The 27993-nt window shown below is 38.7% G+C and overlaps 1 protein-coding gene across 6 annotated transcripts in view; it reads left to right on the forward strand.

Annotated features, from left to right (window-relative positions):
- BCAS3 (BCAS3 microtubule associated cell migration factor) overlaps positions 1 to 27993 on the forward strand; it is a 494341-nt gene that overhangs the window by 217836 nt on the left and 248512 nt on the right. For all 6 annotated transcript variants that reach the window (XM_037069813.1, XM_037069810.1, XM_037069814.1 and 3 more), the window contains 3 exons: positions 20938 to 21038; positions 23362 to 23558; positions 27811 to 27908. In XM_037069813.1, coding sequence (XP_036925708.1) covers positions 20938 to 21038; positions 23362 to 23558; positions 27811 to 27908 — 396 coding nt within the window. The remainder of the gene's footprint in view (positions 1 to 20937; positions 21039 to 23361; positions 23559 to 27810; positions 27909 to 27993) is intronic.

A 27993-nucleotide genomic window follows, 5' to 3' on the forward strand; every position in this document is an offset into this window, starting at 1 on the left:
CTCAAAAATATCTTTCAAAATGAGGCTAAAATAAAATATTTTTTCAGATATACAAAAGATTAAAGAATTTATCAGCAGCAGACATGCTGTACAAGAAATCTTAAAGGAAGTCCTTTACGCAGAAAAAAGATGACACCATGGTCAGAACATAAAATGTATGTGGGTTTTTTGGTAGTTATTCAAGTCTTTTAATAATACAACTTACTGTAAACACGAATATAGTATTAATGCATTATGGTCTTTAAAAATATATGTGTATGTATGTTTATATAGACACATTTTTATATACACCAATGTAATGTCTTTAAAATGTATGTGTGTGTATGAATGTGTGATACACAAACACAATGTCAACAGTAGCACAAAGGCTAGGAGTGTGGGAAATGGACCATTCTTATTGTAAGGTTTTTGTAGTATATGCAAGTGGGTAGCATCACTTAAAGATAAACTGATGTGAAAGCTGTACATAATATAATCAAAAGCAATCTACAGCAAGGAAGGAAATAAAACGGAGAAAGATAAGCAAGATGATGTGACCCTAAACATACCAATACTCATTATAAATTACCTAAACATACTAATAAAAATTCAAAGATTCTCAAATTGGATAAAAGTATAAGCTCCAACTATATGCTGTGTAGGAGAAACACACTTTACACCCTGAGTTGCAATATCAGACTAAGTACAACATTCCACCCAACAACAGTAGAAAATACAGTCAAGTACATGGGAAACAGTGACCAATGTAGACCATCTTCTGAGCCATAGAATAAGTCTCAGTTTATTTAAAAGCTTTCAAGTCATACGAAGTGTATCCTCTGACCACAGAGGAATTAAATAACATATAAATAATAGATCTCTGGGAAATCCACAAACATTTAGAAACTAAACAACATACTTCTAAGTTATATGTGGTACACAGAAGAAATTAAAAGGGAAATTATAAATTACTTTGAACTACCCTGGTTAGTGAAGCTCAGTGGATTGAGCACAGGCCTGCAAACCAAAGGGTCACTGGTTCTATTCCCAGGCAGGGCACATGCCTGGGTTGCAGGCCAGATCTCCAGTAGGGGTTGCTTGAGAGGCAAATACACATTGATGTTTCTCTCCCTTTCTCCTTCCCTTCCCCTCTCTCTAAAATAAATAAATAAAATCTTCAAAAAAATATTTTGAACTGAATGAAAATAACACATTCATGTCTTAGAATATTCTTCAGCAAAAAAAAAAATGTTGATTGAAGTATAAATACATGCAAAAAGTTATATGAGTTTCATGGATATTGTGTCAGGTAAAAAAGCCAGTTCAAACTTTGCATACAAAAATGTAAAAAGTACAAATAGAAATAAAGACTGTGCTTACATAACATTATCAAAACAACAGGATCAGGTCTTAGAGACAAAGCAGTAGGGAGGCTGCTGCATGTGACTGTAAAACACGAGGTAGATCATCGTAGTGAGAGAACAGTTCTGTGTCTTGACTGTAGTAGGGGTTAGACAAATGAACAAGTGATAAGATTGAATAGAACTATACACAAAGATGCACACTCTGTCACACAAAATGTGTATATAAAATTGTATTGGTAAAGCTGGTGACATCTGAATAAGGTCTATGGATTGTATAATGGCAATTTCTGGGTTTTGAAACTAGGTAAAGTTTATACAAGATCCCTCAGTATTGTTTTTGTAACTTTTTAAGAATTCATAATCATTTTAAAATGAAAAGTTTTAAAGAAAAGTAGAAAATGTGTGGGATGGCCCTAAGTCAGTACTCAAGAGGAAATTTATAGGACTAAATGCCTGTCCTATACAAGGTAGAGTTCTAAAATCAATTACCTCTGCTTTCACATTCAGAAACTAGAAAAAGTTAAGCATTTTAAAGGACGAGAAAGGAGCCCTGGCCTGTGTGGTTTAGATGGTTGGAGCCGTGTTGCATAGACCAAAAGGTCGGGGGTTTGATTTCCGGTCAGGGTACACACCCAGGTTGCAGGTTCAGTGCCGGCCTTAGCACCACGGAGAAGGCAACCAGTCTGTTTCTCTTTTACATTGACGTCTGTCCATCTGTCTGTCTGTCTCTCCCCGCCCCCCAGCTCCCCCCTGTAAAAGTGATGAAGAAATGTCCTAGGGTGAAGAGAAAAAAAATTAAGTACAAGAAAGGAAATAATAAAGGTCAAAGTGGAAATCAATAGAAAAAATAGAAATGATATGGAAAAACAAAATAAATTCAACCTGTGCTGTGGATTTCTTCCGCTTGGGGCTTGTGAGATTCCCAGATCTGTGAATTTATAGTTTTCATCACATTTGAAAACTCTCATGTAATTATATCTTCAAATATTTTTGTCAATCCCTTTCTCTCCTTTTATGACACCAATTACATGTATGTTGACCACTTGATATTTTCTCAGCTCACTGATTCTGTGTTTGATTTTAAAAATGCTTCCCCCCGTATCTATTTTGTATAGTTTATATTTCTATGTCATCTTTTTTTCCTGCCTTTCACCTTTAAGTCAGTGTTTAAACATAAGGAACATTTATTTTATGTTAGGTTACAGTCATTGTGTTCTACTTCTTTTCACCATATTATTTCATCGGGCTTTTTCTATTGATTCATTTTTCTCCTTGGTATAGGTTTTTTCTAGCTAGGCATTTCCAATATCATGTTGTCGAGTGGTGGATTGTTTCATATTCCTAGGATGCACTCAAGTTAATTGGAATAAATTTGATTCTTTCTATTCTGATTTTTTAAGGGTTGTTATTCAGGGTTTATAACAACTTTTTGCTTAGGGCTAATTTAGTTATTTGAGGAGATCATGTAAATCTGTCTTTCTTATGTGGCCAGTAGTGGAAGTGTGTGATTATTTTTCAAACTTTAGATGCTTAAACTCTATGTATTATCTTGATCTTACATTATACCAGTTGTGCTGACTTGACTTTGGACTCCTTACCCTAACATAAACACAAATAAGGAATACGTATGTAAGTATCTATTGTACCTTAGTTAATTGGTATAGAAATCCAAACATTGAAGAGGTACCTATTAGTGGAAATAACTTCAGCAGGGATGGAGAGAAATGGCTGAATTTCAGAGATATTGAGGAGGAAGCATGTATACGATTTGGTACTAAATGAGGTGACTGATGAAAAGTGAGGAGGGAAGGACTGCTGGCTTGGGTAACAGGTTACGACATTCATTGAAACAGTAAGAGAAATGGGCTCACTGCAGGAGGGGAGAGAACTGGTGATGGCCGTGTTTCGTCTGTTCTGGTGTATGTAGTAGGGTCTAGGAAATAACCCCCAAACTTCCATGTGTCTATGTATAATTTGAGCTTCCTTCTGAAATTCTTTGAGCATAGTGTATAATTGGTAGTTGATGTAAGCTTTCTATGAAATAAATTTATCCCTGAGAGAATGTAGAGAGAAGAGATGAGGTTCTATTGCGATACCCCAGGCAGCATGACATGTAAAAGATGATAATTCCAAAAGTCCAACTGGAACCTCACTTTGAAGTATTAGTGTTGCTTCGACCAAAATCTTAGTGTTGGTTTTTTTTTGTTTGTTTGTTTTTTGCAGGGGACGGGAATGACATCTTTATTTTTGTTAATCTCTGAAATATAGCACTCCTTTAATTACAATGTAGAAAACAAACCACAGTAGTATTGGGGGAAACAGTAGTACTGGGGAAACAAACCACAGTACTTATGACTTTGTTACCAGTAAAAATCATGGATATTTTCAGGTCATTTCACTATTATTTAAGATATCCCCAGTTTTGTTATATATATTATTTAAAAATCTTAGTTTTCATCATACTAAAAAGAACTAAGCTTTGGGTTTTTTCATATTTAATAACTAGGATGTCTGTTGATATACTTTTTAAAAATATCACTGCTATACTAATCTCTCAGACTTCACTAGCACTTTTAGTCTTATGTATAATGAAATAGGGTGTACCTGATGTCCTTACAAAAGTATAAAGTCACAAGTTAGCAGCATAGGTAAAGGTTAGATTCTAGAGATGTTGATTTCCAAGTAAATTTTGTCGCCTACAAGCTACATCCATGAGACCAGGAGTAGCAAATATATGCCCTTGTAATATAAAGTCAAACTTTTGGGGGTAGAATGGAGTCATTTTAGATATTTACTATCCTGTTTTTGGTGGGGAGGATTTACAACACAATGATGATATATTTTGAACACACTGATAAAAAAAGGAAAAAAAATGGTCTTCTTTACCAAGGTCATTGTCAGTTCCCTGGAAAAGCAATTAAATATGCTGCAGTTTTCTGAGCTTCTCTCTTTTGAACGTCACATGAGATTTAAGCTAACATCCGGGATTGCATCGCTGTTGTGGTATGTACCAACTGTGATGGAGGCACTCAACAGTGTTTCCTTGCATTGTCCATAATAAATATTTGCCCAAGAGTGGGTAAGGGTGGAAGGGGAAGAATGAAATGTTTTTCTCTTGCAGAGGAAACTTGTAATGTAGGACTTATTTAAAGAGTATTTATAGTCCATTGTTGGCCACTGGGTGTGTCATGCCGCTCTGTCCAGGTCTAAATATCTGAGGTAGTTTGGAAACCACTTCAGATTGAATTATACTTGACAGTTTTTTTTTCTTATTTATATTTAATTTTGTCAACTGACACATGTCCTTCTTTAGAGAAATTATTTAGTAAAATGAAATTTTAGTCTTCAAGACACTGTAATCTTGAGACACATTGACCCTAAATTTAGCCATATATATGTGGTATTGGGGAACATGATGAAATCAAATATATTTTCTTCTTCAGTGAAAAGATGTCATATAGTTAAATGAAAGTACTATCAGCAGCATGCAAGCTTTGTAAATGATGGACTGAGAAGGTTGAATTAGAGTACCTTCTTTCTTCTTTCCCTTTGTGTTTATGGGATGTGTGCTCCCTGTTAACACCCATATCTTTACGTGGATCTTCATACCCATGGTTTGTTGGGTTTTCTTGTCCTTGCTGAGTTATTGCTGAGATGTTTTAACATCAAAATTCCTTTCTGTTACAATAGACCTGTACTCCATTCTGAAGCAAATCTTTGCCTTTCTGTCATTTGTTATAGTACTTAACTGAATTATTATTTACTAGTATTTTGTTTGGAAAATAATAATTTATATAACCAATCCACCTTCCACTCCTAATTTTCTTAAAATTAAAATGAAACAAATATAATGGCCTTTTTGTACTTTAAAGTATTTTTTTTACTTTATTTTACAAAATTCTAGTGATATTAGTAGCTTTGTGTTTCTTTATTGTATGACCTGCTTTTTTTCAAAAGTACTACTGCGAGTGTACATTCTTTGTCATTGACACTATTAATATTTATGCCATTGGATTGGCAGATTTGACTGAGATAGGACATTGATTCTGATAGATTAAAGAAAAATAATCTGTTGGTCATTAAGCCTCTAGTCCACCAGTACCTCTGCTTCTGATGTCACCCACCCTACTGAGTTTAAGGTTCTCATGCAAACATACCGCTACCCCTGAATGTGCATTTTGTGAATTGGGTAGGGGGGACATGGGATGGAGAGTCCAGGGGTATATCTGACTTTTCTCCAAAAATGAGGAGCTGAAACAGAAAGATTTGTGTCTCTTACATGCAATACCGTAATGGGTTGGTGTGTGCGGGAGCTTGTGGTTTGCTGTGCCATCAGTTCTGTGAGTGAGGTCAGTTGCTGAGAAATGCCTGAGTGGGAGTTTAGGGGGAATGCTTCAGCGGTCTGCGCTGTTAGTGGTAACAGGAGTTCTGGCGCCATTTCAGGGTCACTGTTTGTACCTGTCTGTGGGAGTTAGAACACAGTTGTTTCTCTCAGTTTCAGCCTTCTCTATAGAATTTCTGTCAATTGTTTGACTCCATTAAGTGTGCAGAGGAAATAAAAGCCTGAATGACCAATCCACCAGGGGATATGGATAGACCTTTTCTTTGTCCATACTCAGAACACTGCATTAGGTCTCATTATCCATTTATAATAAGTGACCTCTGCCCCCTAGGTCATTGCAATATATTCAGTGTGCTTTCCTGACACATAGGGCACCTTCTCAGCAGCCTCCTGAAACAATAGGACGCTGATAGTCTGGAGGACTATGCACATTGCAGGTTTTTAAATGCTCAGCCTTGTGCCAGATCACTCTGGCAATTTTTTTTCTTTGGTCTTGTCTAGTTCGTAAAGGGGCTAAGGGAAGCCTAATGTTTGGAAGATGAATGTAGTGTTCCTTTTTCCTTTCTTTTTCTTATTATCAAACATTTTTTTTTGCCAGTTTTTGCAGTTTTTTTTTCTAGAAAGGATTTGCCCTATGTCTGCTTTTGTAGATCCTGATAGAGAAATATAAAAAGAATTGGATATAGTGAATGGAGAGAGCTGTCGCCTTTGCAGAGTGATCACCAAATATGCCCAGGGTGGCCCGGCAATCATCTTGGATGTGTTGAAAGCCTGTCTTCTAGTCCTCTGCTTTGCCCAGATATGGTGATTAAATCTCCCACTAAAAAGTTTGGGAGGTGGTTTTATCCTTCCTTGGTTTCTATAGTCCAGATTTCTTCTGTGATGTAAATTTGGACCACCTCCAAAAAGGTCAGCACGTCTCATGGTTCTGTCTCCAGTTCCCAATGTGTAGATAGACCTGGGAAAAGATGGAGGTATCATAGGGATTAGTGTGTGAAATGTATTTAAAGTAGAAGAAAATTATGTCCGGAGCGTCACCTTGTGTAAACTGAAGGTCAGCCTTCCAACCGTCTTGACTGCTAACTGTGGGGCCTTAGTATAGTGCCTGTGTGGAGTGAGTGACAGGGGTCAGTCATTTACCTGAAGCATGTTGAGATGGGACAGGTAGAATACCAAGAGCCACTTCTTTATTGCTCACAGGAAGAAACTTTGAGAATAGGAGAAATTTTTAATGAAAGTACTGTTTAAGGTTAACACGCATATACTGGATTAGTGAAGCCCTCTTTCTCTCCTAGAAGCTTGCATACTGTGCATTTAGTGTCACGTGCATTGGTTTGCTCACTTTGTTAAAAATATGTGAGACACACAGGGATTCGTAGAAACCCAGTGTATTATAACAGGTTAGCGGCCACACCGTCCCGTAGAACCCAGGTGTCTCACACAGAAAAATGCTTTTGCCCGGGGCGGGGGGTGGCGGCACTATAGCATACTCTCAGATACTGGGGCACAGAGATGTTTTCTCTAAAGGTTGGCCATGGAGCCCCAGCACAGTTTTTCTCTCCAGAGCAGTCAACAGAAAACCTTATAGTTGTCAGAACTCTCTGCATGACAAGAATTAATATATTAACTGGATTATAGCACCATTTGACAAATTGCTTACTAAATACATCAAAATTGATTGGACATCCCGCATTTGAATTGACAAATGGCTGCATTAGGAGAAGGAGGGAAATTCATTAATTATAGCTGCTCTCCACCATAGGAAATATAATTATATAAATATGGATTTTGTTAAAAGAAAAGTCTAGTTTATGGCAGTGCCTCGTGTATGTGTATCTATACTTCTTTGCCATTAATAGAAGGGTTGCTTTGAGCTACTATCCTTTAAATAATGAAAAATAATAATTTCTGCTGTGTTGTATGTTTCAGACTCTTCTGACTGCGTAGTAGAATTTAGTGAGTATTCAAGAAAAGTAGAAAGTAACGGGGAAACTTTGTCCTTCAGCCTTTCTGCTCAATTCTTAATTGCATCTGTATTTGTCCATCTTGCACCTAAATTCTTACACCATTTAATTCAAAAATCTGTATTTTGACAGTGTGGAACCTTCTATCATCACTGAAATTCTCCTTTAAGAGAATGATTTTTTCTAGCCTCGTGGAGGCACGCAGCCCAGTGACTGCGCCGGAGGGAGGCGGGTGCGCGTGGGGACTGCCTCCCGCAGTCGGAATCTGCCCCCCTTACTGTCATCATGTGACAGGAGGCTTGTGCCGTGTGATTTTGTGGAGCTGGGTTGAGAGACAAGCGCTGAATTGCCTTCACTGCCTTTATAGCATCGGTTTCTTGCCTTTCTTACTGTGCTTTCTTTGTGTTTGAAGACCACATGAGGCGCGTCAGAACCACCCTTATATGATGTCAAGTCTGGGTCAGAGCTAAGTTGTTTAAGGAATATTTTGAGGCTTTTTTAAATTCTTCTCTCGCACTCTGCTGGCTTTCCAAGGCTGTTTATAGGTGCCAGCGGTCCTTCCATGGCTGTGTCATATACATCTTTAAATATGAAACAAAACCAATGTTTTCTAAAATGGAATCTTCTGATTCATCAGGGGTATTTTAGAGAGTGTAAAGTCAAGGCCCCAAGAACTTGGTTTCTCTCACCACATGTGATGCTTCCTGGAAAGTCAGCAAATTCCTTTGTGTTGTGAAATACAATAAAAAAATTTAAAACTCGGTGTCATTTTTCTTCATTGATAGCTTTAGATGGTATCTCTGATCAGGATATATAGATATTTACTAAGATGAGAAAAATGATTATATTAAGGAGACATGGACTAACAGAAATCATGGAAACTCTAAATGAGTGATATAATATAATTGATATCTGAGATAAACCATCTCCATGTTTCACATGAAAATTTTAATTTAAAATAGTGAACTAAGTAAAGATATGATGAATTTTTTTAAATATAGTTTATTGATTATACCATTACAGTTGTTCTATTCCCCCCTTCATTCCCCTCCACCCACACACTCCCTCCCCCACCCTTCTCCCCCCTTAGTTTATAACCACGTGTCTCAACTTCTTTAGATTCTATATTTTCTCCTCTATTCTCGCCCTCCCCCCCTATTTTCTACCTGCCATCTATGCTATTTTCTGTGCCTTCTCCCCCCTTCTCCTCCTCCCACCCCCCTGTTTCTAACCCTCCATGTGTTCTTCATTTCTATGGTTCCACTCCTGATCTAGCTGTCCTCTTGGTTTGCTTTTGTTTTAGGTGTGGTTGTTAATAACTGTGTGTTTGCTGTCCTTTCACTGTTGATATTTTTCATCATCTCTTTCTTATATAAGTCCCTTTAGCATTTCATATAATAAGGGCTTGGTGATGATGAACTCCTTGAACTTGACCTTGTCTGAGAAGCACTTTATCTGTCCTTCCATTCTAAATGAAAGTTTTGCTGGATAAAGCAATCTTGGCTGTAGGTCTTTGGATTTCATGACTTGGAATACTTCTTTCCAGCCCCTTCTTGCCTGTAAGGTCTCTTTTGAGAAATCCGCTGACAGTCTGATGGGTACTCCTTTGTAGGTGACTGTCCCCTTATCCCTTGCTGCTTCTAGGATTCTCTCCTTCATTTTAGTCTTGGCTAATGTAATTATGATGTGCCTTGGTGTGTTCCTTCTTGGGTCCAACTTCTTTGGGACTCTCTGAGCTTCCTGGATTTCCTGGAAGTCTATTTCCTTTGCCAGACTGGGGAAGTTCTCCTTTATTATTTGTTCAAATAAGTTTTCCACTCGTGGCTGTTTCTTTCCCCCTTCTGGTACCCCTATAATCCGGATGTTGGAACGTTTAAAGATGTCCTGGAGGTTCCTAAGCCTCTCCTCATTTTTTTGAATTCTTGTTTCTTTACTATTTTCTGGTTGGATGTTTCGTTCTTCCTTCTGGTCCACTCCCTTGATTTGAGTCCCATTTTCCTTTCCATCGCTATTGGTTTCCTGGACATCTCCCTTCATTTCAATTAGTTTAGCCTTCATATGTTCCTCTAATTTGTGACTAAGTTCCTCTAATTTGTGACTGTACTCTACCAATTCTGTGAGCATTCTGATAAATAGTGTTTTAAATTGGGCTTCTGAGAGGCTGGCAATCTGTTGGTCGCTTAGAGTTATTTGCTCTGGGACTTTGAGTTCTTCTTGTGCCATCTTTTGGGCTGTTCGTGCCTGTTAAGTAGCAGGAACGGAGCCCTAGGTTTTCACCAGAGCAGGGCAACTCAGTCGCTGGGTTGTGACGTTGTATGTGGGGGCGGGGTCAAAGAGGGACAATGGCTTCCCTCCGGCGCCCGCCTCTGCGACCCCCACCAGCACCGCAGCCACCACCGTCACCAGGGCCACGCACCCCGCTCCACTGCATGCGAGTGTGCCACCACTGTCAGCCCTCCACCACTGGGTTCGCCCCCTGGGGCCTGCGTGGTCCGTCTCACTGCGCGCGAATGTGCGACCTTGGTCAGTCTGCCCCGCACCCCGACTAGGTCCGGGCTGCCTGCGCTCCTAGGTCTGTCCTTCCCGACCCTGCTCCGCTGCTGGCTCTGCCTCTCTTACCGTCCCCGTTGAACGGTTTGTAGCTGTCGGACTTCCGTATAATTCGGTTTTCTGGTCTCTGGGTGTGTCTTAGTTCTCCGAAACTTTTGTTGTATCCAAACTTGGTTGTGGGAGAAGGCACAGTGTTTCCACCTATGCCTCCATCTTGGCGGAAGTCCCAAGATATGATGAATTTAAGGCAGTTTATTCTTCAGGTGAAGAACATGGCCTTTGGCATTTGCAGTTCTAAATTCTATTTCTGTTATTTGCTACCTGGGTTACTTTGAGGAAATAACTTCCCTAAACTTTAGTGTACCTGCCTTTAAAATGGAATTAAAAATACCTTTCATACAGGACTGCTGTCAGACTAAACAAGATCATTCCTCCAAAAAGCTTCATACACTGTATTGGATAGAATAGAAACTTGCTAAAGATAGCCTGTTGTTTGTAGGCAGCGTTAATAGAAGTAGAACCCTTGTCCTTCTTTGAGATCTTTCTTGCCTCCCTCGGTTCCAGGTGCTTTGTGGCTGAGTAGCAGCCAGACGGCACAGCCTGAGATGCTTTGCTGTTGACAAATAGCAGTGAGGAGAAAATATTTGTGCTAGATGCCATCTCTCCTATTCTTTAACGGTCACCTGGACAGGTGTGGCTCTATCCTAGTGTGTGCATTTTCAACACTGTAGAAGTGAATTTCACTTAGCATTTCTAAATTATTGATGCAAATTGAAAATGTCTCTTAGGCTTCTTTGTTTTCTGCATCTTCATTCCTTTAGTGATTTATAGAGAGTGAGATTTTTCTTGGTGTCCTCTGCATGCTGGAAAGCTTTTCTTTGGAAGTTCTTTTTCACTGTTGCCATAAGACTCTGAAACTTTTACCTAAAACCATAAGACTCTCCATCCCGAGACTTCTGAAATGGCGGAGGGACATTTGAGTTTCTGAGGGTATCACTGGGGTCATTGTGCACCATCCCCATGAGCCTTCCAGTTTTTCACTCCATGTTCTTTGGGTTTATAGTATAACATGCATTCACAAAATATTAAGTGATTTTCAACAAGAATTTTCTAAAGCAATGAGAGGGTGAGAGAGTTACAGAGGGAGAGAGGAGGAAAGAAAGAAAAAGGAGAAGACAGGAAGGGAGGGTAAAAAGAAAGAAGGGAAAAAAGGGAGGAAGGAAGGATGGGTGATTTCAATTCATTATAGGATATAGAAATTAGATGTTACACGGGAAACCAGAGCTCCAGGTTCTGACATGATGATTCTCACACATGTGGTGCTCTGTGAACACAACACGGTCTCGGATATGTCACACTCTCCCTAGCCAAGAAAAGAATCAAAATGACCATTACCAATCTGCTCTTCAAGAAATATGTGCTCAGCTTTTTTCAAACATTCACACACCAAAATCTTTTAAATTTTTTTATTATGGGAATGTTCAAACATACACAGAATTTCAGTGCGTAGTATCACAAATCTGCTCAATATCCAGCTTCAACAATTGACAACATTCTGCCACTCTCGTTTCTTCTGTTCCCCTAAAATCCCCCCTCTCTGTCTCTGTTTGTGTCTCTCTCTAATGTAAGGTGCATAAAGTATTACGGGAAAGCCACCCACTATTATGTCTTTATACCTGAATTCTTTCGTATATGTCTAATGATAAGGATTTTAAAAAACAAGCAACTGCCATGCCATTATGTAATTCATAGGTGACACAGTGGGAGTGATTTGTGGAGATGACTCCTTCCAGTCATTTTTACATTTTGGACCAGTAATGGGGAGAGCAAGCCTTGGGAAGTGTTCTCTTGCATTTGGAGAGAGAAAACCCTACAGTGGTTCTGGGGTGTATTCTCGCTCTCTCTTTCCCTTATCTTCTTGATTCTATGAATTTTCTGATTTATTTAGAGGTAAATCTTGAACATTTAGTTTCTTTATCATATGGAATCCATCATGGATCCTTAGTGATTATTTAGAAAGATTTTAAATTATGTTCTAAGTACATGTTGAAAATGTTGATGTCTTCCACATCTAAAAGCTTTTAACTCCCCATGCCAAGAGAACTTCGTCTCTTTTGCTTAGGCAGGAGAAAATCTGCACTTAATTCTTCCTGCTGTATAATGATCTAGACTTATCTAGTATGTAACTAGATAATGAGTAAGTGGAGCATGGACGGAGCTGCATTAACTCTTTGCAAAAAGTGATTTTTGCCATTTTTCCATTTACAAACAGTTCCCTCCCCTTTTATTGTTGTTTGTCACACTTTATTCGGGAGGCTGGACTGAGGGCATTCTGTTCCTTGCTGGTCAAGAATGGCATTGTAGGTGGGATCGAGGACAAAATGTTTGCAAAAACTGGTACATTGATCACTGAGTACAAAATGTTTGCAAAAACTGGTACATTGATCACTGAGTATAAAATGTTTGCAAAAACTGGTACATTGATCACTGAGTGCAGCTTAATGACCCCAAACGGTGATTTCTCACCTTTAAGACACCAGTTTGCAATAGTTCTGCTTTATCCTGTACTCATCTTAAGTCTCTTATAGAGGATATTATATTTTGGAAAATTGATTTTTTCCTGAAAGAAGTGCCTCTAAACTACAGGGTTAGCTGTGAGAATACAATTACCACTATTGACGGATTACAGCTCACATCTCTAAATGCACAGAAGCAGCAGCAGGAGAGCCTCCAGCTTCCAGCAAATAGTCATGTTGCTCAACCAAAACACATCCCACCATGTGTGCTTGGGCAGTTGCTAAAAGCTGGCCCTGTGTTTGATGTGTGTGTGTAAATGTGGAGACAGTGATCAGTGGATGTGTGTGGAGTGAGAGAGTGTACGTAAGCACTTCCACACCCCTTTTTAGCAAAAATATCCCTAAACCTGAGAAAATAGGGGACTTTGTCTCACCCAGTGTGCAGTAAGCCCAACTCTGTTCGGTGCACTGGTTTCCATCGTTTGCTGATAGGCATCTGATTTCTTTGTTTGACATCTTGGATTGACTACATTAACCACACCAATTTAAGTGTGCTTTTTTTACAATTTTTCCTAAATTTTCATTTTTAAACAGGTACATGACATACACAATTTATAAGGTACCAAGGACTATAGTGGGACATAAGTCATCCCTGTCTTCTCAGCCCGTCTTATATCCTCGTCCCTCCCCTTTCAGGAGACACTGCTGTCACTGGAGTTGAGCTTTGACAAAAATGGGTTTGTTCCAATTTAGACTTACATGTCTGTGTAGATTATGTAAACTATGCTGTAAGGCAAAGTTGTTACCCTTAATTTACAAGGAAGGTATTACACGGTCATAGTACAATCCTTTAAAATAGTAAGGTGGACTTTTAAGCTATCCTGCTGTTGTTTTAATGTATATATAATGTAGTTGTGCTATGAATCGAGTTGCTTTAATGCACATCAAATAGGCATTGTGTACATCTTTCCAGGTAAATAAACTCCACCTTGACCTTAATTGAAAATGCTTTGAAGGGATCGTTGCAGTCTGTTCCGTTCTCAGGAGCATATTGGGACCATCTGAAATTTTTAGTGGAGTAGGTGATCTTGCCGATTATAGCATGAAGCCATCCTGTCTCACAACGAGGAGCTGAACTAAATTATGAACCCTTCCCGACTGCCTCCAGGTATAATCTGTCCAGACACTTCGTGTCATGTGACCCTTATGGCAGCAGGAATAATACATGAAGACTCGGGAGTTTATGTCTTTTCTGAGGGTGTTACATGGTACCTGGTGGGCAGGAAAAAGGAGGCAGAGCAGGGCAAGGCAAAGATCATTAATTCAGTTAATACGTAATGCAGGTGAAGCTTGTCCTCTGGTTTGTGGGTTGTAACACTTCAGCTGTTACTGCACTGGTACAAGAGATTGCTCCCAATAGACGGAATAGCCAGTAACGTGCAGCACTATTGCTTGGCTGCCCTGAATGAAATTCGGTGAATTCCTGTATATTTAAGTTGAAACATTCATGTGTCAGAGAGAAACTTCTTTCTAGTTTTCGGGAGAAATTGTCCCTTACTAAGAATAAGAATGCTGCTCATTCCTTAAGGTAGTAAAGTGTGTTATTTTTAACTTGAGAGCTTTCTCACTTTTTAAAAAATTGTTTTTAAAGAGGCCAGTGTTTAATTTTTGCCAGTTTGATAGTATGAAAGCCTAACTTTAAATTAGCAAATCTCTTATTACTACTGTTTCCACACATTTGCTGGCTGTTGTATTTCCTCTTTTGTAAATTGCTTGTTCATTGGATATGCCTTAGACCATTTTGCTTTTGGATGGTCTTCCCAGCCTTTCTTTTTTAAAGGCAAATTTTAGATTCTGTACTAAGAAACTACATTCCCAAGCAGAATTTCTTCCTCAGATCCTGAGTGCTTTCTGATCAGAAACAGAGTTTGGTAAAGAGCCCTCTCTCATTGTATGGCTGTTATGTAAATGCTGTTTTTAATAAGTACCAAAAATATATTGAAGTTTGTCCTTGGATGAGAGTTTATCACTGTTGGCCTTTGGGTGAACTTTGAGCCTGAGCTGTTTCATTCAAGGCAGCATGATGTCATTTAACTCACAAATTTCTCTGTTGCTAGAAAAAGGCAACATGTTCCCCTAAATAACCTAAAGGGCTGAATAATTCTGGCACAACATTATTCACCTCCCAGGTCTCCACTAAAGACTTCAGCATGGTAAGAGTTTCATTGTTTACGGAGGGTTGGTGGGAATGTGGTAGAGAGTGCGGGGAACAAAAGCTGTGTCCGGGCCCGAGTCTGCAGTCTACTTTACTGCACTGCCCACTGAGCTGCCGGTGTGGCTCACCTCACACTCACTTCTCCGAATGAAATCCTTTAGATCCAGCTTTGTTTCTTCCTAGGAAAAGACTCTGAGTTTCTTTCTGGATCTGTATATTCAGCATATGAACCTATTTTATGGCTTTCAACAGAAGCTAAAGCCAAGCGCTCTATGTCACAAAAAACTAGATATCATTAAAATTTTTTTATTTAAGTGTAGTTGATATGCAATCTTATATTGATTATATATTACTAGAGAGCATTCAGAGCAGTGTTTTCCCCTTGTTCGAGAAGCAGATTTCCCTGATTCACTTGCATTGAGATTCATTCCAGGGAGTAGAACAGCTTTTGAACGTCTCCCGAAGTTGGGAGCATGGAGTTCACTAGCAGCAGAACCTGTAGTTCATTAGCTCTATTCTCTGAAGCTTCCAGAGCTCCAGCTAAGAGAATTTATTACTGGGAGTTAAGAACTGTGGGGAAGAATACAACAAGAACAGAACAGAACCAAATGGATTTTCCCTTCCTTGATTTTATAAATAAGCAGTGCCCTGAGTTCAATATTATGCTTGGTGTTAGTTTATGTAAAAAGGATGCTTATAACCCATCTGTGGTTAGTCTTTTAACTTTGATATGTATTGTCAAATCTTTTTCCTTTCATTGCTTTAAAAGCAAATGGTACTGGGGGCAAATCATAATTTTTTTTGTATTCTTTCATCTTAATGGAACACCTAGCCCCTGTGTACCTTGTTGTAAACTCCATAGTTAGGAGATTTTTTTTGAATACCTAAACCATGTCGAATACACTAAGAAATGTAATTACCTGCCCTAATATAAGGTGTATTCAATATACTAACGATAAAAACTTCTGTTTTCTAACCAGAAGACTAGATTTGTTGCAGATGAACTTAGTTACTAAGAGCCAGCTGTTAAATTTGGGGTATTTTAGAAAGAATTTGATTCTTTGAAATTAAGGATATATTTTTATCATTTTGGAGAAAACACTGTGAAATGTCAACAGGTTAAATTTTCTCCATGACTAGAAGTAACCCCATCTTAGGACCTTGGTTCAAACCTGCATATTCTAACCTACAAGTGTTGATCTTTATTCATTCCATTAATCTATGTTAAAAAGGCGACTTCAGAGTTACTTTCAATGTCTTTTAATACAATGTTTATGACTTTTTAATTGAGCAGTTATTACTTGAATAGTTAATACCTTGTACCTATAGCTTTAACAGCTTCTAAATCAATGCTTTTAACTTCCTCTAACTCATAAATGCTATATTTTATGTGGATAATTTATAAAAACTCTACACCCATTGATCCTCACATTATGGTAAATAAGACATCTAAAAATACAAAAGCAGAGAACTTGTGCAAACAATTTATAGATTTGAGAAGTTACATTATAAATTGACCCTTTCCATTCTGGAATATTGAAAATTTTATTAGTTGGAATTCAGTCTTAGACACATTATCAAAAGGCCATTTAATCTTTTTGTTTATAATTTTACTTACAATGTTGTACTGACTTGGAATCTTGGGGGGTTTAGATTAACAGGACTAATTTGCAAAGGTTGTCACTGAAGCAGATTTGTTTTGGTTTGCTTTGTCCATAAACATAAAAATATATATAGAAACACATGTATACACACCTCTCCCCCCATATATCACTGTAAGACAGCAAAATACACGTAGTGATTTTTTTAGCTCTTATTTACTCACTGGAAGCCTGGTCTGCCTTCCTGAGAACACAATATAAACAAAGTCTGGCTCGCAGTGACCTCATCATAATGGTCTGCTGGTCCAGCCCTGCTTGTTCATCCGTACTTATCAAATGCCCGTGCAGAAGCAGTACTTTTGAAGTTGTATTCTCTAAAATCAATTGATGGGGTATCCTTTTTAGCTATATGCTAGGCTTGTTTTAAATTATTTTACTAGTAGGGATAAAGTAGGGATGGAACATGGCAGATGTTTTTGTTTCAAAATTACATACATTTCCTGTCCTGGATTTATTAATTATCTAAGAACAGCTGGTACATAAAACATACTAAACATTTTTCTTTAGGTAGTAGGTATGCACATTTGTTTGTTAATTAAGCTCAGGCTTGCAAGGTATTTAACTCATTTTTCTTTTTTTTTGGTGTGATTTATTTATTTTTAATTGTTTTTTATTGTTCAGTTACAGTTGTCCCCATTTCTCCATCATTTTTTTCAATAAACTCTCATAAGTTCTCTTTTGTACCTCCATTCTAACAAATGTGGAAAATTAATCCCAATCAATTAATGACCTCCCCAAAATTGCATCCAAGTTTGATCGGGCTTACAGATTGCAAAGATAATGAGATGGGAGAGTTGCAGACATTTTATCCTTGTAACCACTAAGATGTCCCAATTTCCTACCTGATCATTGGTTATTGCTTCATATTGATTTCATCTTTGTTTCTACCTCAAAGCCCATCGGTTACCTTGTTCATATTAGTCTTGGAGACAGTAATATTCTCAGCTGATTCATGGGAAACTCTGAGAGGTTGCTATGGACTTGGCTGTACAGATATTCTCTGTGCACGTGTGTTTAACTCTTGCACCACGTGGGATCTCTCGCTGCTTCCTTGAACTCTGCAGTATGATTTTCACAACTCTTCAGCCCTAAAGCTCCTTCCAGGATTCTGTCAATTCCGCCCTTCTTTGGGAACTCTTCCCCCCTTTCTGTTTATGGTACTCTTGGTCCAGTTTCTGAATCTTTCCGAATAATTGGTCAGAGAGCATGGACGTTTTGCTCTTGGTATGCATTCCATCTCTTTTTCTTATCCCAGAGTCAAGATTTTGAATTCATTTTCATTGTGACCTTGTATATTGTTGGTTTCCCAAGCCAGTAAAGATGACATATTTTTCCTACCTGGATTCAGGAAGCAAAAAAGGTAAAGAAATGTGAGAGAGAAGGAAAGATTTTTTTCATGTTGAAAAAAGTCTTATTTCATCAGACCTGTATTTTATTTTCAATTTTAAAGAATTTATTTTCCCAATTGTAGAGTAATAGTATTGTAAAATCCATGGTTATTGCAATGCACACATTGTTTAAAAGAATTCCTGAGAATTTTGAAGCATATTTTTTTTCAAAAAGTGGAACCAAAATAATCAGACCTGTTTTTTATATCATGATACTTCTGAATGCTTCAAAACATTAACTGGGAAGCTATCTTTAAGTGAATATAAGGTGTGGAAACTTACACTTACAATTTCTTACAATTTCTACTTGGAATTCAAGATTCAGATTTAATGTTTTATAGATATATACTTTGTATTTTTACTATGTTTTTTGGAAAGCAAAAGAAGGCTAGGCAGAGGAGCAAGAAGGTTCTTCTTCCTCTTCTCACTTAATTCCTCACTGTGAGAGGTTCCAGACAGACACCCCATTAGAAAACGGCAGTGGAAGGCCCCTCCAGACCCTTCACACCCAGCTTCGACGACTCACAACCAACCTTGTTTTGTCTGGGCACCCACTCTTCCCCCCACCGCTGCCACTGGATTATTTTTTAAGTTTATTCTATTTTGATGATGGATAAATAAGTATCTAGCCATTCTGATGTCATTACTCAGTCCAGAATCCAAAATTCCATCCATTTACTTAATACTTTTGGAGTGCAAAATAAATATTTTACAACGGGTACTAGCCTAGGTGCAGCGTATATAGCATGCAATGTAAACTCTTGGAAAAGATTCACATTTGGTACTAGTTATCATTTCTCATTTCTCTTTGGAACTTTCCAATATCTTTCCATCACATTACCCTCAGTTTTTTTTTAAAGCCCTCAACAAACCTTTCCTCTTCCTTTCCGGGCCCCTTTGTCTTACTGACTAACCTTCCACTTTAAAACTGCCTTGTATACAACCACACTGGCCTCCTGATGTTACTGAAACGTTTCTTTTTGTTCCCACTCCCAAATCTTTGTAGTTGGGGTTGTCTTTGTAACACTCTCCCCTCAAATATCCATGCAACCCACTCCCTCACTCCTTTAGAAATCTTCTCTGCCCCCAGCCGCTTACCAAAGTATTTCCTGACCTCCAGATATTTGTCCTGACCTGACCTCTAGATAGCAGTTTTGCCACATACACCAAAATTATTTCCAAAAGGCTGCTTAGATATCAGATAATTATTACAGTATTCTTTTCTGTGTGATATTCAAAAATCACGAAGCACTAGGCATTATGCTTAGATGATCACTGTTTTGTGCCAGTGCCTGTCACCAGGGGGTTGTGCTTGTGAAGAACCGATACAACTAGTCTGCATTGCTGCAAATCTTACCCCTCAAAACTGTCCACGCTGCCCCATGCAAATCGACTTTCTCAGGTACTCTTTCTCTTCTCCCAGCAAGTTAGGGTCAGTCGTTTGTGAATATGTATCCTTTAAAATCTTGTCCTGGGTTCTGTTTCATCTACCCCATTTCTACCTGTTTCACTAAGATTTCTTCAAGATACCGTACCTTGTCCTGGCAAGAGTGCAGTGAGATTAGCATTCTCCATCACTGCTGGTGGAAGTGTGGAACTCTGGGAATGTGCAGGAAGTCAAACTATGTTCGTGTGCTTTAATTTCATTTTTAGGAATGTAGCCAAAGGAAAATGCATGTGTAGCAGTATATACACGTATGTCTAAGTGGTCAAAATTATGAGATTATTTTCTGTTGCTTATTCTTTTCTGTTTCTTCCATATTTCTTTAATACTCATCTACTTTTCTTCTTTTCTCTGTCTTTTTATTTTCTCTATTTCCCATCAGTATTTAATTGCTTCATTTCGCTTAGTATTAAAATGGTACGTGGAAGTAGAGAGTATATGGGAAGTCTCTGTCTCTTAAACTATAAAAGTCATCTAAATAGTCTGTTTTATCATAAAGTTAGTAAATAGTATAGTACCTTAAAAAGAAGAAGCTATGTTTTACTGGGATGACATTTGGTTCATGGTAGAAACTCAATAAATCATTGTTGATTTATGAGCTTGACTGAGCAAGTTTCCTCTTCATATGAGAAAGTAGCCTCTCTGTGTTTAAAGCTTATATCCTGCTGTCACTGGTGAGGGGGTTCTTGCCCCAACTGAAGAAATGAACAGAGGAAGAGAAACATTCAAAAGAAGTTTACCGAAAGCAAGCAGGGGGGAAAGGAGAAGGTGGGGAGCTTGTTGCTTCGAGGGAGTACAGACTAAGAAGACTACAGCTCCTGTAGATTTCTGGTGTCAACCAGCAGCGGTACAGAGCAAGCTCTTTGGAAAGTGCCTGGAGAGAAACGTCCAACTTACCTAGGAGAGGCTTTAAAAATGACTGAGGAGAATTCCCATCCTTTTGAGTTCGGCTCAGCCTGCCTCAAGATAATGAAGTTATTCTCGATAAATGAAATGTTTCAGAAATTAAAGGTGTTTTTAGAATAAAAGTGTATTTTTATGCCTTTCATTTATATGAAAGATTCTTTAAAAATCTTATTACTTGACATTTGTTTTAAACATTTCTTCATGCATTATAGGAACTACATCGTACTATTATTTTGTTTGTTTACTGGAGATGATTTAAACGGCCCAAATCCTGAAGGTTAGGAAATATACTCGTGCACATGTGGGTGAATTGTTCCTGCTTCTAAATGTACTTGTGCTATTAAGATACAGGTAGTTGGTTATTTCTTCTACAGTGATATATGTCATGACCAAATTCGTGCACATTTTTTAAAAGTGTACTCAAAGATCTTTCTTATTCCTAATAAATTCAGTCTTTTTTTTGTTCATTAATTATTTGAATTACCTTTATGCATTTATTGTCACGCTTTATCTTATAAAGTACCACAGTACTCAGGATGGTTGTGCCCACATTCATTTAGCTACCACATGAATTAAAGTTGCTTAAATATGTTTTCTTCTTCCTGTAGTGGTTCCCCCTGGAAGCCCTGGGCCCATTACTCGGCACGGGTCCTACGACAGTTTGGCTTCTGACCACAGCGGACAGGAAGATGAAGAATGGCTTTCTCAGGTAAAAAAGAACGGCCTGTTACAGTGAAAGAAAACAGGAATCTGTTGTCTACTTCTATTCTTGAATTTTAAAAATTATTTTCCTCAGAGGAAAATGAATGGAACTGAGAACTCTTTTTAGGATTGCTAATAACTAGTCAGCTGTCTTTCCACATTAACAATTTGTTGTAAACACTGTGGCAGGGACTCATGCACCTGTATTATTTATACAGACACGTGTGTGTGCATCAGCTTCCATGCAGACAGTGTAAAATAGCATGTCTTCCACATGGTTCACGTACGTTCCTCAGGACCTTGGATTTTAGGTGGACCCTTTGGGTTGAAACGAGAATTGGCCTCGTTAAAATAGTGAAACCATTCGACAATCTTTGGGATTTGTTTTGTGGAGCCACCATTTTCTGAATATTGGGCCCATACTTGGATTAGGAAGGTTCAGCGTTCTAGTCTGCACACCCTGACTGTGCCGACGGGGTTTCCTCCCCCTGCCCCACCAATGCTGCCTCCAGCGGCCTCAAACGCGGTCCTGGGGCGGCTCCCGCAGACCCTTCCTCCCCTTGCCAGGTGAAGCTCTCTTCATCTCAAGGGCTTTGAAATAAAAGGTACTTGGGCAGATTTCAAAATGATGAGATTACAAATGACTTCATTACAAATGCTGTTATGTCTGCCTGAAAGCTGACATCACTTGGTGAAGTTAATGACCTGTCTCGGATGACCAGTCCAGGGGCTTTTCCTGAGACAGGCGCTCAGTGGAGGCAGCTCGGTGTCACTGCTTTGTCGCGGAGGGGAGCCCGAGGAATGAAAGGAAGCGAGGGCACTGGGGAATGAAGTGGTTTCTAGGTGACGCGTTTCATCACACCTAACACACAGGAAGCTCTTTCAAGAAGGGGCGGTGCTTCAGCTCCTGGCCTATGGAGAGACATCCTTTCTCGAACATAACACAATAAATTGTTAAAAGTAGAAGAAGGCTGGCAAAGAAACCCCTGTCCTTCACCTCAACTCTTCAGTTAGCAGCAGGGGTGCTGTGTGCTGTCACTGTGAGTGTGCACTCCACGTGTTTGTGCTGCACACGGCGGGGGAGTGAGCAGGAACATCTGGCCGTGGCCTCCGTGCGACTGCACTGGCATCTGTTCACCTCTCGGCTCTGTGACACTGATGGTCTTGAGCTTAAAATACACACAGTGCTTTATCTGTGGCCTAATTCGCATTACTGAATACAACCGCTTGAATCAGAATTCACTGTCCTAAATCTGAGTCGTCGTCTCCCTGTGACTAGTGGGAATGTGAATATTGTTCGAAGGCCCTTTAGGACTTGCAAACACAGAGCTGCACTCTGTGGACCTTTTTGGTTATGTTTTGTTCAGAATTAATCACTGCAATCAGAGAAATGTGATTAAATATAAAGGAACTCAGGGCAAAAAGGAGGCACATGGGAAGTCAGTTCTGTAAAGTATGTGCACAGACATGGATATAGCAATTACAAGACACCGAGAGACAGTCTTTCTCCAAAGGTTTGCAGTAGTTAGTCTCTTATGCATGTTGCTCATTTGTAAAATTGTTTAATATACTTGTTTTCAAGTTTTACCCAGTGTCTCCTATTCCAAGCATGAAATTCATAAAGTATTTTAGTTTTACTATTTTGCGGCCCTTAAAATACCTGTGTCACTCTTTGTGATAGTTGAGAAAACACTCTGAATGAGTAATGCTATTTCGAGGACAAATCCAGTCGGACAGAAAACATGTCATACTCTCTTAATTTAAAAGTAGATTGTGGGGTATTTTGAGGGCAGTATAGTAAATATTATAATATTTAATTGTGGAAATAAACGGGGCTTTGGGTGTTGAGAATTATTTTAGATCTTTTCAGTCCCCATTCGATAATTCAAGATCAACTTCAAGTTTGTCATGAGCTTGATCCTCAATGGGGGAATTATTTTTAATTTGTGGCTTATAGGTGTCATATAGTGCATGCCCACAGAGTGGTAAGTATGTCTAGAATGAATGAAAAAGACAGTCCTTAGGGAGCTGATGCTGGTTTTATGAGTCAGGCAGCAGGCATACCTATAAACTGTGTATTTGTGTGTATACACACATAAAAATACATGCACAAATTTTTTTTGTTTATTTTTGTGGAAACTTGCAGGAGGGGTATAGTGGACATCTCTGTAGGCTGTGATGATCATCGCCTTCCACTGTGGGAGCCCTGTCCCTCTCTCACTTGGTTAAAATAGGCTTCTTGAAGAATGTGTTCAGAGACAGGGTGGGGGTATTATAGAAGCTCTGAAAGGTCATAGCACGTTTAAATCATGACTCCTGATCTGTTTCAGGTAGAGATTGTAACACACACTGGACCCCACAGGCGGCTGTGGATGGGTCCACAGTTCCAGTTCAAAACCATCCATCCCTCAGGCCAAACCACAGTCATCTCTTCCAGTTCATCTGTGCTGCAGTCTCATGGTCCAAGTGATACTCCACAGCCCCTTCTGGATTTTGATACAGATGATCTTGATCTCAATAGTCTCAGGTAAGAAATAAGAACCAGGGGAGACGTTTCACTGGAATAATATGTTCATTTGTAAACAGCATCATCAGCAGTATTTACATTTCCCCTTTGGGCACAGTGTCATGTTGCAGAATACACACACTGTACTTCGTGATTCCTTATTGTCACTGGGGATCTTGTGTGGGATCTCATTGTATCCAGTAAATGTTTGTGTTTTGGATTACATTTGCCAGAATGTTATGTTCATTACACCTTTTAAAGCCACTTTGTGTTGCCTCGTTCGTATTTCTAATTGCCTCAAGTCTGGTGATACCCTCCTGCCTGATCCTTCTCTTTCATCTTTCCGCTGAACTACACATCTGTCCTAATCCTGCAGATTTTTTCTTTCAGGCTTTGAAATGTTTTTGGATAGGAAAGTGTTGATACAAATTCACCTAGAGTTTTTCATCTTTATGTATTCTGTGATCCCCACTTACAAGAATGATAATACAGGGCTTACAAAGTATGCTTTTTTATTAGGTGTTTTTTTTTTTAATGCAGCTGAAAATTCTTTGACTTTTGCAATTCAGGTTTGCTTAGCAGTTTGATTTGTTACACAAAGATGACACATTTGGGGACAACAGACAATGAAGGGCTCAGTCTAAAGAAAAATAATCTGCCTTTCCATGTCTTCTCTTTTTAAAAAGTTCTAGACTATATCTTTCGTTGTACTTAAAAAAGCCCTCTGAAGTTTTCCTTGCGTCGTTTTTTAAAATTATGGAGAAATGTATTCCATTCAGATGTTGGAAATGTGTTTTTAGCTGTCTCTTTGCCAACACTGATTTGCCAACAAATCTTTATAACAAAGCAAAAGCTGTTGTAGAAGTGGATGTTTTCTTTTTAAAGAATAATTTGTGGAATGGAATATGTCTTCTTTGATACCTTTTTTAGTGTTTTAGTGTTTTTTTAGTTTGCTTTGTATTTTATTTCTTTCTTCCGTTCCTTATCATTTTATTTTTCTAGCACATTTTCATCCACTTTGTAAAAATTTCCCCAAGATGTCAGGCAATAGTTGACATTATAGTGTATACTAGAGCAATTTTCACTGGTGCCAATTGTGAAATATGTTCTAGCTTAGATAGTCAATCCATTTTCAGCAGGTCAAGTTGGGTTAGTCCTCAACTTAGTGACGTAATGCATAATCATTCATGTTTATGTCATTCAGTTACCTAGATGTTAATATGAAGGCAGTTACAATAGATGACCCCATACATAAGACTATATTTATTCTCTTTACTGCTCTTCTCACAAGACTCTATTCTTTTCTTTCTGATGACTATTACCTGCTGCTGTGACAAAACCCTGTCTGTTTTCTTTGGAGGACACAACTCTCTGTTCCCTTGTTTTGTCACCTCCTCCAGCTTTCTTTGTGACCCTTTACTTCAGACGTAGTCCTTTGTCTAAGAGCTCTCTAACTTCTTCAGACAGTGCCCCTTTCCGGAAACCCTTCCAGAATTTTCCTGAGGGGCCTTCCTTTTTTTTACACTAAAGAGCTCCCACTATTTGTTATCTAAATGACATTAAATTGTTTACGTTTGATTAAGATATTGCCTTATTTATTGGACACAGAAAAACTTTGGAAATCTTCATGTTGGGTTGCAGGTTTATAAATCTCTGTTGATTGCCCTTGTAGGTTATATTTAAAAATTTGAGCATATAAACCCTTGATTAAGACCTCATGCCCCATTAGAGCACAGTTTCGATGGGAAATTGGGATTAGTCCACATCATTTTAATTTCAAGTGCCCTGTTTAGGACCATTTCCAGGCCAGCATCCAACTAGAAATCCAACTCTTTATATTGTCTCCATTCCCCTTACTGTCCGCTGTCCCAGCTCCTCACCTGTTTCTTCTCCATTTTTTAGGCAGTGGCACTGTGGCTGTTGGCCATACCTTCTCCTTTAAATTGTGAAACTTTGTTTGGATTTTTTTTTTCTCAACTGACCCAGGACCCTGTCCTGTGCCCTAAGAGATATGACTAAGAATTGTGCGGTTAATAAAATTTGCTTGAGGTGGTGAACACACAATACATTATACAGAAGATGTATTGTGGAGTTGTACACTTGAAACCTATGTAATTTTATTAATCAATGTCTCCTCAATAAATTAAATTAAAAATAAACAAATAGACTAAATAAATAAAAACAAACAAAAAACCCACAAAGATTCACTGTATAATTCAGTGGTTTTTAGTGCAATCAACATCCCCACTGTTTAATTTCAGGACACTTCCATCACCCCTGCCAGTTTATTTTTATTCTGTCTATTTTTGTGAAAAAGTCTCAAACATATGAACACAGATAAAGTCGAAGAGAGTAACAGAGCACAGCCCATGTGTGTGTGTCACGCAGCCCAACACGTCCGCTCTCGGCCGGCCTGGTCTCTTCTATAGCACTGTCCACATCTCACTCCCAACTGCAGACTGCATAAGAACTGCACTATAAATTATTATTAAATTAATAATAGTGCATGTATTAGCCCCTGTAAGTTATCTAGACCAGGGGAGTGCTTTACTTTGCCTCAACTGACCATATCTAACAGGCCAGCTTCTTGTTTCCCATCAGAACCAGAAAACTTTTGCAGAAATTTCAAATAAACTCTTCCTCTTTTCTCACTGGCCCCAGTTTGCTTAGGCCTGCCCATTCCAGATCTAATTCTCTGCCATGAGAAGATGGGATTACCATGACTAGTTTAGAAAAATAAGCTGAAGTGAATGAATACATCCTGTTGCTCACTATAGCAGTGATCAGTATTGGTGCGTCAACGTTTCTAACTGCTAGTGCTAGATCAAATAGATCGTCCTTCACCTCCCTCCCATTTCTTTTTTTCATATAACAAATACTCATACCTTTAAACTGTGTTTTCAGTAACTACTCTTTTTCTGTCATCCATACTTGGCATTTCAGGCTTCTACAATATAATCTGTCTCGTGGTGCTTGTCAGCCTCTTCTCTTCCACCGGTATCCACCATGAACTCTGTATTTCAGCCAAATCCTGCTTGCTCCTCACGAGGTCCCACATTTGACATGCTCAGTCACAGATCCGAGGGTTTGATGTTCTAGTTTGTGCTTAAAGGACACTTCTATTCTTCTGCATGTATACATATCCCCTAACCATGTACAGATGCAGGTCCTATTACAGCTCCACAGGGTCTTCCCAATCTGCTGTAGACCATTTATTCTTTCCTCCCCTTCGTCATTCTGAGCTTTTATTACCTACTTCATTTTCACACATTATATTGTCTTCTGCAGCACTCATGAGCATCCCTGTGCTGTTCTGTGTCCACACATAGACCTTGTATTTCATGTTCTTTTTCTGCTTGTCCCTAGAGTAACAGCGATATGTGATTAATATTCAGCAAGTATTTACTGAATAAACAAATTGCCAAAATGCATGCATTGTTGTAACAAGATTTTATTCTTCTAAGTTGTTTGGGATGTTCAGATCTTTCAGTCATATAGACATTTTTATGTTCATAAAACTACAGGCAGAAAGAGACCCTTGGTATTTATAGATTTGCAGAAGCAACATGAAATTGTATGTAATAAATTGTAGTTTTGTTGAGATTCTAATTGATTCTTACATGCTAATTGGTAACTTTATGGTGGTGATTCAGACACAGTGATCCTAGCTAAACCTTTGGCAGTCACAACCCAACACAATTTTGTTATGCTGTGCATATTTTCATTGAGGATTTTAAGAGACTTACTAAAATACGTGTATGTAGTATTGCTGCCTTTTATAGGAAGCATTGCCAGCTATTGCACTATTCATGAATTAGAGGATTCTCAAAACTCTTCATATTGGCCCCTTGCAAAAGCCGAAGGTCTCGGTATGAAGTATTTTGTTTCCTCTCCCATTCTACTTAATTTACTTATCTTTTCTGTAACAAATTCCTGTATTATATTCCTTCCAGCACCATTTAGTCCCTTTGTACTCCCTCCCTTCGGTTAACTTATTTCTTTAAATTAACATCAATTTTTCAATCCCTTACCTAGAACCTGTTGAGTAACATACACATGAGGAGAAGCAGGGGTCCGGCGTGTAGAATAGGTTTCGCTGTGCTTTAGCCTTGTGTGAGAGCTAGGCACTGCAGCTCTCCTGTCTGCATTATTTTAGAATGAATGGTTCTTTAATGGATTGGGCTATTCCAGCATTTCTGATTTAAGGTCTGTTGCAGCAAGCGACAGTTTTGATGCCAGTAACATATGTGAATTAAATTAAATTGCATTGCAGGATCCAGCCGGTCCGCTCTGACCCAGTCAGCATGCCAGGGTCATCCCGTCCAGTCTCTGATCGAAGGGGAATTTCCACCGTGATTGATGCTGCCTCAGGTAGAAAACCACCTCCAACATGTTCATTGGGTAGTTCTGTGCATTTTTAATTTCTCTTCTTGCACAGTGTAAAGAATGATAATTT

The sequence above is a fragment of the Sturnira hondurensis genome, unplaced genomic scaffold (assembly GCF_014824575.4).
Source record: "Sturnira hondurensis isolate 20B ecotype Veracruz unplaced genomic scaffold, ASM1482457v3 Scaffold0018728, whole genome shotgun sequence".
Lineage (NCBI taxonomy): Eukaryota > Metazoa > Chordata > Mammalia > Chiroptera > Phyllostomidae > Sturnira > Sturnira hondurensis.